At 35.8% G+C, this 18666-nt stretch overlaps 1 protein-coding gene across 30 annotated transcripts in view; it reads right to left on the bottom strand.

Annotated features, from left to right (window-relative positions):
* PTPRD (protein tyrosine phosphatase receptor type D) overlaps positions 1 to 18666 on the bottom strand; it is a 313470-nt gene that overhangs the window by 10940 nt on the left and 283864 nt on the right. For all 30 annotated transcript variants that reach the window (XM_039381989.1, XM_039381990.1, XM_039381992.1 and 27 more), the window contains 4 exons: positions 6267 to 6552; positions 5542 to 5720; positions 4146 to 4272; positions 3071 to 3196 (listed from right to left, as the gene is read on the bottom strand). In XM_039381989.1, coding sequence (XP_039237923.1) covers positions 3071 to 3196; positions 4146 to 4272; positions 5542 to 5720; positions 6267 to 6552 — 718 coding nt within the window. The remainder of the gene's footprint in view (positions 1 to 3070; positions 3197 to 4145; positions 4273 to 5541; positions 5721 to 6266; positions 6553 to 18666) is intronic.

The following is an 18666-nucleotide window of genomic DNA, read 5'->3' as shown; positions in this document are numbered from 1 at the left end:
AATGACAATAACTTCTGTTATTTAAAGTATTTTAATGAGCAGAGAAGTAAAGTTATTTAGCCTATGTCTATAGCTTTAAAGCACATTGGGAACTGATCTACAATTTCTTACAGTACCCTCTGCTACTGACATTATAAACAGTGCTGATTTCTTTTAATGAGATTTTTGCCAACAGCAGTCCAAATACAAATGCCAAATTTTATTAAAATCTTTACTTTCAAGTATTGTGACAGTTTACACAGTTAGTTATCAAAATAAGCCATAGTGTTGTCTACTCTCTTATATGGTTTCGAATCATGGGTCATCTACCGCCACCACCTGCGTCTCCTAGAACGCTTTCATCAACGCTGTCTCTGTACAATCCTAAACATCCACTGGTCAGATTATGTGACCAATACATCTGTTCTAGAGCAAGCAGCTGTCACAAGTATTGAGGCCATGTTACTGAGAACACAGCTGCGCTGGGCAGGGCACGTCTCAAGGATGAAGGACCACCGCCTCCCTAAGATCCTGCTCTATGGTGAACTTGCCACTGGCTGCCGCAAGAGAGGAGCCCCGAAGAAAAGATACAAGGACTCCCTGAAACAACATCTCAGCCTTGGCCATATTGATCATCATAACTGGTCTACTCTGGCCTCAAATCGGGAGGTCTGGAGACACGCCATCTATAACGCAGCTGTCTCCTTTGAGAACACACGCAGGATCACTCTCGAGGAAAAAAGGCAACGCAGAAAGAACCATGTATTGCAGAATACACCATCTAAAGAGTCTTTCTGCTGTGCCTTTTGCAATCGGATATGTCTGTCGCGTATTGGCCTCATAAGCCACCAGCGTGCCTGTAACAAATGTGGATAGAGCCTTCCCAAATCTTCGTTCGCGAAGCCCAGCCATGATGATCAAAATAAGTACTTTCAGATACCTATGTGGCATAGAGGGCTTTTAATGTATAATCCTATTGATTGGCTGACCGTTTGGATTTCTTCTTGCTCCTCACAGGGGAGCATTGTCTTTTGATTAGGCTGTAGAATTTTTAACACTCTCTTACAGCCACCACTAATAGTTTGGCTTTAAATGAGACTGGCCCACCATATTGACCTCTCCAGTTTACAGAGAAAGTGAGTACAAAGCAGTTAGAAGCAGTAGATTGAAACAGTTACAGAGGTCAATTTCACTGTACAACAATTCACAGTTCAGTTTCAGAAATAACAGGGAATTCCACACCAAACACTTGCTGCTGGCACCTGCAAAGGCAACATGCCTCATTTTTTGTCTGTATGGAATTATTGGTCAGCTTGGCTCTGCTAGAGCATGGATGGTATTCTAACAGTATGGATGCACTTGGAGATGAAAGGGAGAGAGGATGATTACAACCACAGCAGCATTTACTCTTCTTCAAATGCAACAATTTAGTCAGATGATCTCAATTACTGGGTGTGACAGCCACAAAAGCCAAACTATGGGAAGAATATAACGTACATTTTAGTACGTAGTTCCCATTTCTTCTGGTAAAGGAGCTACATTTTCCCAGCATATCTAGAAAATTTAGGATGATACTGTCAGCTCACTGATGACTTTAACAAAACTTTTTAAAGTTGAGGAGCAACAATATGTGACAGTAAAATGTCACAATAGGACTGTCAAAGTGCACATATGCTTGACGTTTTAAAAAGAGTTGTATTAATATAAGGTAAAAAAAATAAAACTAGTTCTGGTAAATTTAGTTATTTGACCCTTTCAGACTTTTTACTGACTTGATAGCTGTAAGTAAACAGACTTTCTTAAATATCCTACTTCAATATAAACTCTTGAAAAAACTATTTGGAAATATATTCTGTTTGCACTTTCAACTACAACTGTGGCTTTTTGTTATAACCATTATTTTGGGATCAGAGCTTGGCAAACTATGTCACAAAATACCTCTTCCAGCATGAGACAGAACAGATTTTTAATAGGTGATCTATGAAAACTATCAGCATATTTGTAGTGAAATTGGCTTTTACTATCTCTGCTTACAAGTGTGCTTAAAGACTGATGCTGGAAGACTGTTCTCCACTTTTGTGGTTCTTCACAAATAGGTTAGCAAAGCTATGAGTCATAGCTAGATCCTTACTAGATTTCAAACAGAATGAAAATCAGATCCAGAGTGTCTACAGTTTCTGTACAAAAAAACTACACCTAAATCTCATTTGCCAATAAAAAGGTTCATATGCTGACTTGGTTAATGACAATACTATCCAGTTTTACTTGATGCTTAGATTAAAAGCAGCAGTCTCTCTAACTATGAGAACGTCTAATATTTTGGATGCTGACTGGCAACTCTTGAGTAGTCACTCATGCTATTCCTGGACAGTACATCCTGCTATTTTGATTTCCCACAGAAATGGAGGCTGATAGTGTGTTTTCCTGCCATGCAGACTAAAGTGCTAGAAATGAAAAGTCTGAGAAATGCCAAACATACATTAAAAGTTTATGTGTATTTAATCTTATATCAGTGCTCAGTTTTGGACTCAGGAATTCAGATAAGAAATGCAGTATTAAAATGAGGATGCTAGGGTCACAGCTGCATGCATCTACTCTGCAGATAAACTAGAGTGCTGAAAATAAAATTATAATGTGCAAAGCTTGTCAAGCTTTTCTTATGAATGTCATTTGCTCCGCAGTTTTAAATCTCAATGTATTAACCTTCATACTCACTCAGCCTAGAGGATGGTGCAAACCAACATATTAACTGCTGTAAGTAGCAGAAACTGTCCTCAGAAATCATCAATTGGGAAATCAGGAAAAAAAGGAAAATGGTTCTCAAATCATCTAACGTATTTTGGCACAAACAGTTGTTCAGAACTTTTCAAAGTTGTGGTGTCCAGAAGCTAGATCTGAGTGAAGTCAATTGTTCCTACAGAAAGATCCCATTCATTAATAATAACTTTACCTGCTTTTTTGTTATTGCTTGTAGAAAGTACAAGGGTTTTTTTAATAATAATAAAATTTAAAAAAAAAGATATAGGGAAAGAAAAAAATGGACATTTTCTTTCAAACTTCTGGGAACAAGTGTAATGCTATGTCAACTTACCCTTGCATCTGTAACCTTGAATTCCCTCAGAATATACTGTGGCATGTTGTACTCTGCCATTGGATCTACCACAAAATACTGATATCTGGCTGAACGCTCTGCAGGCCAGTATTGGTGGCATTTTTCCTACAAAATGACAAAGTATAATACATTTCCTGTTACTTGAGAGCACTACCATAAGTCGGTATAAACCTTTTCTTACTCAGTTAAGTGTAATGTTCATGATAAGTGCCATTAGTGAGAGGAACATGAGATGTTCATGTTGGTGAGAACATTAAGTTTCATATGTAGAGTAAAAGCTTATCTTTAATATGAGATTGCAGAGGTGTTCTCCCTGGTCACTGTGTTAGCTGAACTTGTTTACACTTCTGCTCAGTTTCATCATCTATCAGTGACAAGAGCTATGCATAGTCTAATTTTCAACATACATTTTTTTCCTTGATTTAAATCTTGAGACCACCTTCAGCTTTCTTTCTTTTTCCTTGTTGAAGCAAGCTGCCCCAGCCTCAGTCAAGACTCTATCTCTGCATCCACTAGCCATGTCCTGAATAATCTCTATTCCCTCATATACATGGCCTAACTCAGATTTCACTTATTACATGCCAGCTTTATCTTGATGTAATCCTGCCCAAACAGTAAACTGCTTGCCTCTTTCCAGTACACAGAGTGTCAATGGAATGAGTTTAGAACTCTAAACTGGGTGCTGAAACTTTACCATTCAGCACAGAACATGCTTTCTTTTAACACTGTTACAAGGAGACCATGCAAAAGTTTCCAAATAAGAAATAATCTTTCTTTTTCAGTAGACAGCTTTCTCTGCATGCTTCGGAATATCAGCATGCAGACTCAGATGCTGAATCTCATTGTGTCCCACAATAAAATCCTATGTCTAGTTTGTCTATTGCAACACATCAACAGATTGGAAAACCTTATAGCTAGTGACCAACAAGGCCACTGATATTTCAACAGAAGGAACCTAAATTCTCTTTTTTGGACACTATCAACAATGAAATAGTTTAATAAAAAGAACTGCTATAATCAACATCTTAGTAAAGGAATTTAGAGCAGTACTTACTCTGCCCATTTCTCGTAGCTTAGTGAGCATGACCACAATTGTAGAATTATGCTCCCAGAGCATTCTCCAGAAGTCTTCAGTTGTTTCTGCTAAAGGACCCTGTGTAGCTATGTAAGCTTTTTGTTGTCTGTGTTGAAAAAAAAAGTAAATTAATAATAATATTTTAATGAAAAAATAAATTGATACCCATGTCCTCTGTTTTTATGTAAGAATTATCTAGGGGAAAAATGTATATAGTATTAATAACAAGCACATTAAAGCCTTATTATGATTGTTTAAGCAAACTATGGATTTTTATTTTTAGAACTTTGAGAGGAAAATTACTCTGTTAATATTATGATGTATGTCTTTATCATTATTATTTAAATTTTAATGCAACTCTAATTGCTCAATTTGGTGTGCTGTAAAAAGCACTTAAGAAACACTTAGTCATGCTGGTTCATTTTGCAGAAATAACTGTCTAACAATCTATTAAGTTTAGGAATTACAGGATCAGGCAGTTTCTTTATTAACTCCTCTTCAACAATCTGATGCCTCCAGCACAAGTAAGGCAGGAAGAAAATTTGGGAATGGAGTGTACTATCTTTCCAGGTCTTAATATCCTACCAGTGGAAGCTACTACCAAGCTGTTAAAAACCCCAGGATCAGCAGCTTTATGAGATGATGACCAGTTCTTGTTCTCACTTCTTTCAATCAACAGAAACACCTCTGTGGGTGATAGTGGGTGATTGGTTGTTTACAGTTATGAACAGAGGCTCAGAAAATGATTTCTGTGGATAGGATACTTAGGTACACCTAAACTGCCTTAGGGAAACTATACCACTTCTCCTTTATGCCTTCTTCTACCAGTCACTTGAGTCAGAGGAGGGCATATTGCTCTAAGTTGTCATGAAGATGCTGATGGGCAACACAACTGCTTGTGCATAAAATGCTCTTGGTGGTTAGGTCAAGTCTTGGCCAGTGTTACAAGATCATAGGTTATAACCTTGATATACAGACTCTATCTCCTGTATGTTATTTCTATGTATCGTTTTAAGCAGAATAATTGTTAAGAAACAGAGGTTCCAAATCATGAATGTGCTTAAAATCTCAGTATCTTTCAGTATGTAAAGCATACTGAGAGTTCTCTGTAGCTTAAAGATAGGTAAAAATATAATGTTTAAGATTCTATGTAATTTACAGAATTTTTCTGTATTGCATGGGGTAAAAATCTAGACCTTTTATTAAAATTCTAAAAAATACCCAATCAAACATGGCAGGCACAGATAATAATAAACACTAATTTTCAATATTATACTAATTTTCAATATTAAGCTTTGTTATTTTCGATATAATTACATAAACAATTCTGTAAACTTTTAAAACAGTCCATACGAGAACACATCACTGTTAGTACCTGTATCCATCAATGAAACTGGCATTAATATAATCAGAGCCTTCTACTCCTCGGATAGGCTGCAAGCATACCCTTGTGGACTCATATGGCATAATATTGACAAGGCGATTTTTGAATTTATTACATGGAAGATTGGCACTGATGAATCTTGAAGTGTGAGCCTTAGAGCTAGCAAGACGCTGTTGAAAACAAATTAAAAGAATAAGGCTGGGTATAACAAAACAAATGACACTATCAGGTATTATAATCCCGGCTCATTATCCATTAATAAATAATTTCAATTTCAGTTGCTTACTTTTCCATATTCTACTGCATTATCTAAATATTTGTAAAGCTTCTTTCAACAGCTTATACAAGTTTGTGTCTGCTCCATTTATGCATAAGGACAAATTCCACCATTAAACCACTATGCAAACACACGTTTCAAACTATAATAATAATAAAGGAACAGCAGGGTTAAATCACCCTCACTGAATGGTTCTTGTCTGGACACCCATTGAAGATAGAATTGTATGTTTCAGAAAGAACACTTCCTAATTTAAAATTTTAGTCTGCCAATGTCTTTAGCATTTTATTATATTCCTGGATATATATTTTGACTATTTTTTTAACATATTAACTAATAAATCTTTTTATATATTACTGGAAACAACTGGTGGAGAACAGAGCAGCTATAGGTGTTATACCATTTAGTTTTGGTTACCCGCAGCATAGAATCCCAGTACCTTAAATTCCAGTTCCATTCCTGTGACATTCTCGCCTGTTTCTATCTGTGTCAGCTTCTGGATATACGCATACAGGTTTCTGGCTGGCACTTCGGTATTTCCACATGTCACTGCTTCCAGCAGTGCATCATGGATAAAGATGTATTGGTCCTCAGTTTGAACCATGTAATTCCTCTGTGCTCTCATTAGAGTTACGTGGCCATAAATATCTACAGTCTTTTCATGCTTTATTCGCTCTAACATGGCATCTATCACAATGAAACAGCCAGTCCTGCCGACTCCAGCACTAAAAGAAATGAACACCGGAGAGAGAACATGAAGGACTTTTTCATTCACTGTGCTTATTTTCATGTCATTCAAGTTTTAAAGTTTTGTAACACTGATTTGAACTGCGCATTTTTCTGAATATGAACATAAGATTTTATGAAAGACATTGGTGCCCTGAAACAAGTAAACTCCTTAAACGTCCACTGCAAGCAATTGAGAACGTGGAATGCTTTTATATGAGATCTTTGCATGCTGTGGTTTCAGGCTTAACTAGAATAGAAACAGAACACATTGCAACTTGTTCTAAAAATATATATTTTATAAAATATAAATTTCCAATTCTTAGTAATGGAAATTACCAGAGATGATGAATGCTCTAAGAATTCAAACTTTGTCTGTAGAATGATTTCTGACTCACTAAACATGCTATTCGGTTTATAGAGGTGAATTTATTGGCAAAGAATAATGTTACAGAAAATGAGTCATATATTTCCATCATGCTTTGGAGGTAAACTTTCTACCCCTCTCCCAACTCTGCCAATGGGGCTCCTATTAACACTGTTTGTTCTGTCCTCTGCTCTTTCATTTAGCTAGGACATACTGCTAGACTTTGCAATGCAGACTCTCGACTACACAGTTGTGCTAGCCATAGGCTGGAGAAATCCACCGGCTCTTTGGACACCAACTGTTCTGAATCAAATCAGATCGTCTTTTGGCAGCCATGTGTTAAGACTGAACTTAAGAAGTTCTGCTTCAACTACTTCCATGCATGTAACTATACAAAACACAAGTGTCGAGTGTAATGGGCTTTGCATATTTGTTTTCTCTCCAGGATTACATCATGCCTGTAAGAATGAATGATAGTTTCAGGCCTCCTAAATGCTTAACTGTTTTCAGCTAGTGACATGAAATGCAGTATGTAGTATAGTAAGCAACAGTTTATAAACCTTCAAGATATTGATATTAGCTAAGATAAGGATATTTAAGAACATCACAAACTGCAATTTTTTAAAAAGAAATAGAAACAAAAATAACTACAACTCGGCTTCTAGAGGACAATTATATAAAACCCAAAACTTCTCACATATTTTCTTGAGCTATTAAATATCTTAAGTCCATCCTGAAATTGACAAGCAAGGTTAAACATTTATTTCTTGCACAACACCTTAAGAATCTTTGCCAGCTACCAGCTAACTGCATTTACTTACAACTAAATCAGAAATAAGTACAGAACAGAAAGATATTTTATCTCACACAAGATAAGTTTTGTTTCTCAAATTGCCTATTTGTATATTGTTAATCATGTATTCCTACCACCGGCTAGCCTTCCAAGAAGCAGATTCCCTTCAAACAGCTGAAGACTTGCTAGCCGACCAAATGCATCAATGTCAGCTTTCTTACCTGCCACTCCAACAAGTATTAATCAATATTCTGTGTTTAAGAAAACTTACCAATCAATGACATTCATCAATGGGAGTTGTAGAGATGGAAAATACAAAGAGAAATAAAATGATGGCTATCCTAAACAGTAGTTAATTTACTTGTATAATTAAAGCTCTGCATTCCAGGAAAAATTGATGGCATTAACATTGGTAATAATCAGGAAGAAAATCTCAAAAAGCTGTTGTGCTATTCCTTTGGGTTTTTTTCTTATAATGGTAATGAAATCAACACAAGTAATATACGTTTGTATTATTTAAATGACTACTCTTCACATTCGGTTTTTATCAGCATAACAAGTGCTGGCCAAGTGAGAAATATGAAGGTTTGACAGTGCAGATGTTCTCAGTAAAATCTTGAATATGGTTCTTTTTCCTATCATGTATTAATGAACTGCTGTTCCAGAACCATGTTTATAACTGGATATGCCATTTTCCAGATGAAACATTAAAAAGTTGACTGATACCTGCAGACCCCAACTGCAAAAGTCCACCCAATAAAAGGCTTGTACCTTCACTGGAAAAGGCAATTTTCAGTTCTTCTTTTCATGTCTTGTATTATCATTTATATATTTATTCTTCCAATAAGCAAACTCAAACAGGAATACTTATTAACGTAGTCTAGCACAGAAGATATTTTCTAGTTTACAGGTCTATGCAGTGTTTGTAACAATCATGACACCAGATCCAAACACATTACTGTGCAGTAATTTCATGATCAGGATAGAGGGGTTGACACCCTACATTTATTAAGGCATTTGGCTTCAGTGGGCTCCTGACACACTTATCTCTGGATCATTTTATCCAGCAAGATATTTTACTATTTTAAGGCATTCAGGACATTCCAATTCTGCCTGTTATAAATGAGCTGTGTGTCTACCAGACTACCCTTTCCACATAAAAATGGAACCAAGGCCATGAAGATTTCAACTTTTCCTCTTTGAAACATGCCTTCCCAATACCTTCTAACTCTAAATTACAATAGCTCATTATATAAAAGCAAGAAACTATCATATCTTTATCCCGTTTCTCCTTCTCTTCTATCACACAGACTTCTTAATATAGCGTGATACACTGCTGGGAAGCCATGCAGTTAGAATTCTCACTAATAAATTACTGAAACATAAAAAAAAAAATAAATCCCTGTGTACTGTCTGCTAACCATGATAATTCAGCTAATAAGAATCATTTCACAAATTAATTCCACCTTTGTTATTGACTTTCTTGCCCTTTTGGTTTGCCTCTTCTGGTGTTACTGTCAAATTTAGAATTTTAAAAAAATAACCTGTCATTTCAGCTAGTGAAAGGTATGGTTGTGTTTGTAAGCTGAAAACCTAAGGAATCTATTACAAGGAAACTGTTATTGCTTAAAATATTGTCATTTACATTATTGTAACATTTGTTTTCAATTTCTAAAAACATGACTGACTCAGTCCCATGAGCTGAAACATGCTTAATGTCCTGTGCTGCAATACAGCTACAATTCACGAAAAGAAAAATGAAGAGGCATAAGGGGGCCATTCTGCATTAAAATCACTGTATGGATGTGTTAAAGGTTGGGTTTTGTGATTAATTTGTAGCTGTTTAAATGATGACCCTTTACTGATATTTCAGTGGTTTGGCAAAAGAAGGCAGTGTAATTACCAATATTCACAGATCATTTAATTGGAAGTAAAGACAGTAAAATGTGGACCAAAAATCATGTAGGACATTTTTGACTCATATCAGGGGAAAATTTTATTGAATATTACTGTTTCAGATTGAATGAAGCCTGCATTTTTAAACTGAAAGTACCTAAAATTGCTTGTGATATGGGAAATATATAAAAAGCATGGATTTTATTATGGAACTTCATGTGATTAATTAGATTCCAACCCTACAGAAATTCTGTAATAGTTCTGACAAGAGCAATATTTAGATTATTTTTCCCTTTTCCTGTTAAGAAATTGGAACAGAATTGAAAATCACCCCTCTGACCAGGAAGCAGCAAAAAAAACCCTTATGAAGCCACTGAACATCCTTTTGAAAAGATAAATCTGACTGATATACCATAAGGACCTCTGCAAAGAGGTAAATTTAAATTTCACTTTAGAATAGACACTGGACTGCTTCAAGAATTCTGGTACTGGCTTATAAGAGACCTTTGAGAACTGATCTGCAAGTGCACAGTGACTTTTTTTCTTCTCACTGTGGTTATGGTCAGATACCAGCCAACAAGGATGGTATACAGAACCTTCTTAGGCGTAATGCTTTGCCAAACAGAAGACTTCATCCCATATTTTCTTCATCCCTATGCTTTGCATGGAGGCAACCACATTTATCACTGTCACATACAAAACTTTTTAAAAGGAACATGGAAAAATAGAATGAAAAAAATCAGGAAACAGGAAAATATTTTGCTACAAGCAGATGAAGCTCAGTCTAGAACTCACCCTAGTTTTCTTAGATAGTGGGCAAAAGCACGGGTGGGTCACAAATCAAAAGTCAGCCTTAGATCTTTCTTCCTTTACTGAGTTTTATGATGATTTTTCCTTACACTCTGTACATTCTCAGAATTCTAATATTCTTCAAATACAACTGCCCCAGATTTAAGCCCATTTTTTTGTAATATGCAATTGCAAAAGCATAATAATATTCAGGAAGTAAATTTGTTCTTCATCTAATCCTGAGTTCAGCTCTGGAGAGATCAAGGACAAGAAGCTGTCTTATGAGATTGTATCATGAACACAAACAAACAAACTCTCCAATATTAAAACACACAAAATCAAAACTCCCAGAAATTTCTCTAACAACTCCAATGTACAGAGAATAACTGTTTGTTAAAATAACTGAAAAAGGTGAGTTTTCCATGCAGGCTAAAAACATAGCATTAGTAATGTTCAACAAATTAAAAAGTTTTTTTACGAGACCCTTCTAACAAGGACATTCCATTACAGCACTTCAAATCCTCTCTCCAGACATAAACTAATGCTACATGGAGAAGGTGAAAGGTAATGACTATTCATCTTTTACTTGCAATAGAAGAAATAGGATCATGAAACAGGATGATGAGAATCTAAACCAAACAGGAAGTAGTTTTTAAAGTAGTACATAATTAAATTGTGAAACTCATTGTTACAGAATACCATGTATGACAAAAAGAAATTCACAGAGGAAAGGATTAATTAGGGGTTATTACCCAACAAGTTACAGACAAAACATCCCTTGCAGAAATCCTTTTATTAGACTTTGCTGGAATTTCGATAGGTATTCTAAAAAAGTGCCTATCCAAAAGAACATTCTAGACACGTCCTGGGAGAGAAACTGAAATGTGCTGTTGACTGTTGACTCTATAAACAATACATGCCATAATTACTCTTGAATTACTCAGACATATAAAGACATTAAAATAAACTATTCCCCTGTACTGTTTTATCTGAGCACAAGGATTCACTGTGATTTTTTATTTCAAATTAATTCAGTTCTCAGATATCATCCTTATTTTCCTACTTCTCTAAATACAATCTTATATATTCAGTGTACTGCATTCTGTATTTAGCATCAAAGACTAACTATCCAAATATCTGTGATATTTGTTGAGTTTTAGTGTATATTTTACATTCTTTGTACTGTACGATGCATTCACAATGCATTCTTGTCATTGTGCATTTCATTAAATAAAGATCTAAAATTTACTGAAATAGAGTTTAGTGAAATAAAGTTTTAAAAAAGTATTATAAGGTTAATTTAAAAAAAAATCTTACTGTGACTTGTTACCTTCAATTAAAGACAGACCTATGTACGAATAGCTGTAGTAAACACAGGAAATTATACTTCTGGGTAATTTAGGAGAGGAAGTACACAGAGATGCTACTGTCAATAAATAAAAGTGAAGATTAGAGCACAGCAGTGAAGCCAATGAACAGAAATTATGCTGCTAACAACTATTTGTTGCTTTCTTTGCAGTTCAACCTGTTTTGCATTCTCAGAGTGGAATGTTTTGAGGAGTTCTTTCATACTTTTGAATATTTCTGTACTCTGATTACATTTTCATGCAGAAGAGCTATCAGTGTGAGTAACAGAAGGTGAACTGATGCTATCTGGAAATGAATTAAAGAATGTGGGAAGAAATGTGTTTGGCAGTACTGGATAACTGGAAGACCTTAAAAGTACTTGCTGACCACTAAGCTGATTTCAAGTTTCAGAGTTCTCTGGGACCCTCCCTGATTCTAGGTGTTTGTGTAACTATTGTGGTCAACAACCGTTTCTTTTCTTAACACCAGCTGCCCTCAGGATTTTTTCTGTTTGGGTTTTAGACTGACAGAACAATGATGAGATCGCAGATTGTCATCCAGACACAGTATTTCATCTGGTAAGTACAAAGGAAAAAGTAGAGCAGGACTCCTAAGTCCACACTGGCTTTTTTTTTTTTTCCCCCAGTACCAGTCACAGTTCAAAGCCCTAAATGAACATGTCTACAAATCCTTTTTTTATTCTTTTTCCAACCGCCCCCTCCCCTACTCTTCCCCTACTCTGAAAACTTTGAAATAACCAGAAATTAGTCCTCAAGCTTGAAGCCTAAAAGACTTTAGTAGCAGGCCTACTGTGTTGGATCTTCATCTCAGAATGTCTCCCTTTTCAAGAGAGAACATATCTTAAGAGATACATTCAGAGGATAAGACAAATGTGATGTTGCCACCTCTAGGTCTGGTTTAAACTGAAATGGTTGCAATATGGTATTAACGCAGTGAGATGCTATACAGTAGAAAATAGAGAAGAAAAAAACTGAGGCTTTTCTGATGAGCTCATATGACGGATAGCACTGTTTTCTTAGACCAGCCGGTGAAAAGAATAAATACTCTCTTTAATATCTCTGACAATACTCCTCTGACAGCTGAAGAGCTTGGTTACTGGTACTCATTACAATGTTTCTTAACCTCTGCAGTCTTTATACCAACATGAATTCTCTCTAACTTAGTAGAAAATCAGGTTGTGAGAGGTTAATACCACTAAGCATTTCACATTTCTTAATCACAACTTGTCATTTATAGGTTAGACACTAATCTCTTTCTTTTTTTCCCAGGATTTTGAACTTATGAGCAAAAATCATGGACAAGTTATAATGCAAATAATGGGAGTTCTGGTGTAGAAGTTTCAAAGTAGCTGTAAAATGAGCTTGGATAATATTATGATATTGTCTAAACATTAAAAAATATTTTTAAAATTCAGGTGACAAGAAAAATAGGCATCACAATGCAGGATTCACTTGGAAAAGCAGTCACTGACAAAATCTGATAATAAGTGATGAGACCCTGAATTAAGTCTACAAAAGTACGAAAAATGAAGAAAGATTAATATTCAGGGCATAATACTGATTGGAAAGCCTCCATGAAAAGATAACAGGACTATTTTTAAAGCTGCATTTTACTTCTAGAGACACGGGGAGAGGATTTAAAGAGACTTTTATGCTGATTACTTAGATAAAAATACAGCCTGTTCAAAGTTAGCCAAACATGCCGGGTAGCCAAGTTGATGCAATGCATTCCAGTATACTCTGTGTTCATGGATATTCCAGAATTTAATGTAGGTACAGCTGGGAAATCTGAGAGATACCCCTTTCCAGAATTCAGCTATTGGGTTATAAAAATATTTTCACATTTCCTGCAGATGGCTGGATTCTTTTCTTCACTCATAATTTTAATACAGAATTCATTACGGACAGCTGCTGGCTCTGATAGAACCTAATTGCTCTTTTACTAGACTCAGCTGCAAGCAGTCAGATTTCCTTTCCCTTTGTAGAGTATAATATATATAAACATGGGCGGGGAGAAAAATAACCAATTAACTAAATACATATGGATAAAATGACTCACTAAGAGTGCTGATCAAATAACTTATCAAACTACAGCTTAGGTCAAAGGAAATTACAGGCCTTGTAGGACATGATAATATATATATATGGAAATAATTATCAGCACCAATATATTTGTAATTTGAGATAACACATGGAAAAGGCATTGCCTTTGTTAAAAAAAATCTTACAGAAAATTATTGCATTTTAATAAGGGGTAGGTTATTTCACTGAGAGAAAAGTTATTTAGTCTTCAGCAGACCTGCTCAACCAAAACCATTTGTTGGCCAAATTGAAGTGAGGCCTCAGTACGTCCACTGGGCAATATAGCAAGAAAATGTGGTATAATTATGAAACTATTTTTACTGTCTTACCTAATATAAAAACCTTGGGGAACAGTTACTGTTATTCAGACGACCAACAAAAGGTATATCTCAAAGGAGGGACCAGAGAGAGCCAGCAGACTAGGGATGTGAGGATTCCCTTCCACCTCCCTCCACATGACAAGTATTGGAATGGGTTAGAAAACTCTGTTGTCTCAGTTTGTCATGTTGGATGAACACAGAGGAAAGTTGTAGATATGTAAAACATGAAACAGCATTAAATAACACATTTTTTCTCCTTTTATGCAAAGGCATTTAGTGACATAAAGGCACATATGTTTAAAATAAGAGTAAATAGATATCTTCTAATGTAATGTGTGAAAATACTTAGACAAGGAAAAAAGGTCAAAGATAATAAATACTGCCTGGTTTTGTTCTTTAAAATATATGTATAGTCATGAATCTGAACAAAAAAGTATCCACCAGTTTCTCTAAGTAGCTAAAGGAATAAAGGGGAAAAGAATTGAAATCCTCATGAAGTGGGGCTCAATTACTCACAAACTGTTTGCTACTAAAGGGGAAACTTTACTGAAATATTGTTGACATTGGAGTTTTGTACTTTTCCCTGAAATTTCTGATATTTGCCATTGTCAGAGACAGGATACTGGCATAGATACGCCATTGATTCTATCTGGTAACAGCATTCCCTATGTTCCTTTACAGATTTCTGACTGCTACCAGAAACAAATCTTACCCTACGCAGTCACAGCAGCTTTTTAGGACTTCAAAAGATAATCCTGCCCTAAGTCACACCAGTGGGGCGTATAATCCCCTGAACCAAAGGCTAAGTGTCGACTAAAGATGGCTTTATACACATATGGCTGATTTAATCAAAGAGGCCACAAGTAAATATTTTTTATTATTTGAATCTGCATGAAGAAATACTGCTATTACCTGTTATTTGTATGTTTTTGAATTTTAATAATGGTTCCAGTGATACTTTCTGGGTTTTATGGCTCATAAACAATGGAAGCACATAGTGTACATACAGCTTCAGTTTAGGTTTTAGGAAAGGCTTGTTTGCTGGTACCCTAGATACACTAGCTAATTTCAAAGGACTCTCCACACTGACACATTAACTGAAGTATGGTAACTCTTCTCATGTTCATACTTACGGTTTTTCATAAGTAAGTACCTAAATTTAAGAAAACAAACTAGAGACTTAAGCTAATAAAACCAAGAGTGCTGTTAAGTTAAAGAGGGATGAGCTGGGGAAGGTAATAGGCATCTTTGTAACCAAGGTGATCTTAACTAATGGCACTAAAATCTGAAACAGAAAAAAAAATCCAGCATTAGCCACCACTGGCTCTATCAGCATACAGACTGATGGGACTCTGCTTTTTGTCTGCATAATTGCATGAACATAGCCCAGTAATTAAGTGAGAGCTCTTGCGTGTTCAACATCAAACAGCCAATGTCTTCAACTGTGAAGCTTCTGAAACCTAAATTTTCACAATCTTTTTCTTTTATGGTAAGAATATGAAGGCAAGACCCAATTCCTGTTCATCTGTAATGCCACATATTACACAGTTATCAAGTAATGTCTTGCTATGCTGATTTCTTCCATCTCGCCTTTATGAACCTTTCTTCTTTCTCTTTCTCCAGTAGATTCTACAGTTCCAAAAACTAAATGAAGACAGAGAAAGCATGCACAAATTTCTAAATCAAGACAATGCAGTTCCACGTCCTTAAACAAAGATCAAGCTCCCAAGGTGTCAAACTCTGCATGCCTTGGTACCTTATTCTCTAAGGTACATATTGAAACACAATAACTTCTAAGAATAAAGTTATGCATAGAAATAAAGAGTCCCAGTCAGTTACTCTGACTGCATGGTCAGAGTAACGTAGACTATTAATATATATGGAATACAATGGAAAACATGGACATTTACGCATTACTATGTTTTTATACTAAAAGGAACTGAACATCCTAAGCAGGATCACCATTTTTTAAGATGAGATTCCATTAACAGCTTTATTCCTCTTTGCTTTTTATTAGTGAACAATAACTTTGAGAAAAAAGGTATTAATGAGATATACAGTGATCTACAGCTAACAGCTGGAGAGGAAATAGTGTTACGGTGGTTTTGTATATGGATGATACTGAGCACAGTTTAATATACAGTAGCAACCCCATAACTTCTGGATGAAGGTGTGTGGGTAAAGCAGAGAAAGTTTGGAATATTTTTGATATTAAAATACTTGTCATACTAAAATGCTCGTACTATCCTGTACTCTCTTGAGCTTTCAGCTGTTCAAGGAAGTTAAGAAAGGTCATGAGTTGCACTCAAGATAGGGAAAGGCAAGGGATGAGGAAGATTTTAGTATTTTTCAATCTTATTTGAGAGATTTCTGAATATGAAATGAGAAGATTTTTCCCTCCACCGTGAAAAAGGATAGGCAGTCATCTGCAACCTACTCACTGCAAGGATTAGAAAATAAGCACTTGTAAGGCCTATGGCAAAATCAGTATGGAGGTTCAAATGATACAGAGATGAAGTAAAACAATTCACTGGAAAATCACTGCCTTTGATAAATATTTTTTTCCTTAAATGTTATCTTTTTTTATTCTTAAACATTGAACAAAAATTAGGTAAGCATTCTACTTTAAGAAATAGAGTATCACATTGTGTTCTGTTATTTTTTGAAAATTATTTTGTTTTTCACTGTGCTAACTGGTTATGTTAGTATAGTCAGACACAGATTAAATTAAAACAGTCAAATTCCTCCAAAAATCCAAGTTTTTCTGTTTGCAATAGCAGCATTAACAGTACCTGCCAAAACTTCACAAAATGTCTTAAAGATATGCCCCTTGGTGCCGGTATTAAAAAGAAGGATTCAAACATGGGTTTGCACTAACATGTTAAGTTTTTAGGTAGTGTTACTGAATCAACTACTAAAGTTTATGTGATGTTTTGAAAACACAGTAGCATAAAACTCCAAACACCCTCTGGTGCTGTTTTATTGTGATCTGATTAGCACCTGTTTGCCTGCACTAATCCAACTTCAAACAAAAAAGTGTGCTTTCCCCGCTATCATTAGATGACACATTACAGTCTCACCAATGCAGAATCCCAGGGGTTTAGTCTGCATTTTTTCATTAAAGAAACAATTTTTTCTAGATCAGCTCTGCAAACTAGGGCAAGTCATGCAGAGTCACCAGGAGGACTGAAGCATTACTCAACTTCTGTCCAAAGGACTGAAAAGATAGTCTTAAAATATAACAGTCTGTAAATGAAGAAAGCATCTACGTGCATCAAGTATTTCAACCACCACAGAAAAATCTTCAGATAACTTACTCTAAATAAGCCAAGTCAAGATTTGAACACATTGTGTAAAGTACCTACAAACAGGATCGGATTGCTAAATTTCATTTGTGTTTTTTTTTTCTTTTTTTCCCCCCCCATGCAGCTTTACCTTTATTTATCTGCTTTTCTCTACCAAATCTCCCATTGAAAATAAGGACCACAGAGCACAGCATTTTGTAACAAATGCATTTCTAAGTCGAACTTTACCTTGACTCAGTCTCCACTGAACTATCTTTCCTGGTAGTTATAGAAAGAAAACTGTATATTATTACCTGGGAAAAGGGTGTGATGGCATGATGCATTTATGTTACTACAACTACACTTTTTTCATGGAGGTAGTCTTTCCAAAATATCTGATTACACAAATACAAATTCTGCATTTAGATTAGGCCTTGATGCTTCCTTTAGTGCTCCATAATTCTTTCAGCAATGATCTATGTTTTCTCCTTAAAAATAATGTACCATTAAATATATTTTAGCTACCTTTTCCACTTAAAAATCTGTCAACTACTCTGCACAAGTATTCTGGCTTTGGCTGGGGTAGAATTAATTTTCTTCACAGAGTTCTTGCCTCTGTTTCTGCTCATGGTGTGGCTCAAGAAAGCTAGGGGTGTATGGGAGGTTGGGAGGAGACATAGCTGGGACGGTGACCCAAACTGACTAAAAAGGCATATATCCATACCATATGATATCATGCCCAGGATATAAAGCTGGGGGGAAGAAGAAAGAAAAGAGGACCTTTAGAGTGATGCCGTTTGTCCTCCCAAATAACCATTACTGGTGGGGCCCTGCTCTCCTGGGGACGGCTGAACACCTGCCCATGGGAACCTGTGAATGAATTCCTTGTTTTGCTTTGCTTGCATGCGCAGTTTTGCTTTCCCTATTAAGAAGTTTTTATCTCAACCGTGAGTTCTCCAGATTTTTCCCCTTCTGATTCTCTCCCTGATCCTGCTGGTGGCAGAGTGAGTGAGTGGCTGTGTGGGGCTTGGTTGCTGGTGGGGGTTAAACCATGGCAACAAGAGCTTTGACTGGTAGAATGTAGTTATGAAATTCTCAAGATATTTTTGACTTCCCTATTAGATTCAAATTAAATACATTTGTGAGATATGGATTTATCAGAACTTGTCTTATTAAATCTAGTAATTTTGAATGGTAATACTTACATTCTCAGTT

This window comes from Pipra filicauda, unplaced genomic scaffold, assembly GCF_003945595.2.
Source record: "Pipra filicauda isolate LSUMZ 115617 unplaced genomic scaffold, ASM394559v2 scaffold24_size8852520_pilon, whole genome shotgun sequence".
NCBI lineage: Eukaryota > Metazoa > Chordata > Aves > Passeriformes > Pipridae > Pipra > Pipra filicauda.
The sequence above is the reverse complement of the archived record's forward strand: the minus strand, read 5'-3'. Positions and strand labels throughout refer to the sequence as shown.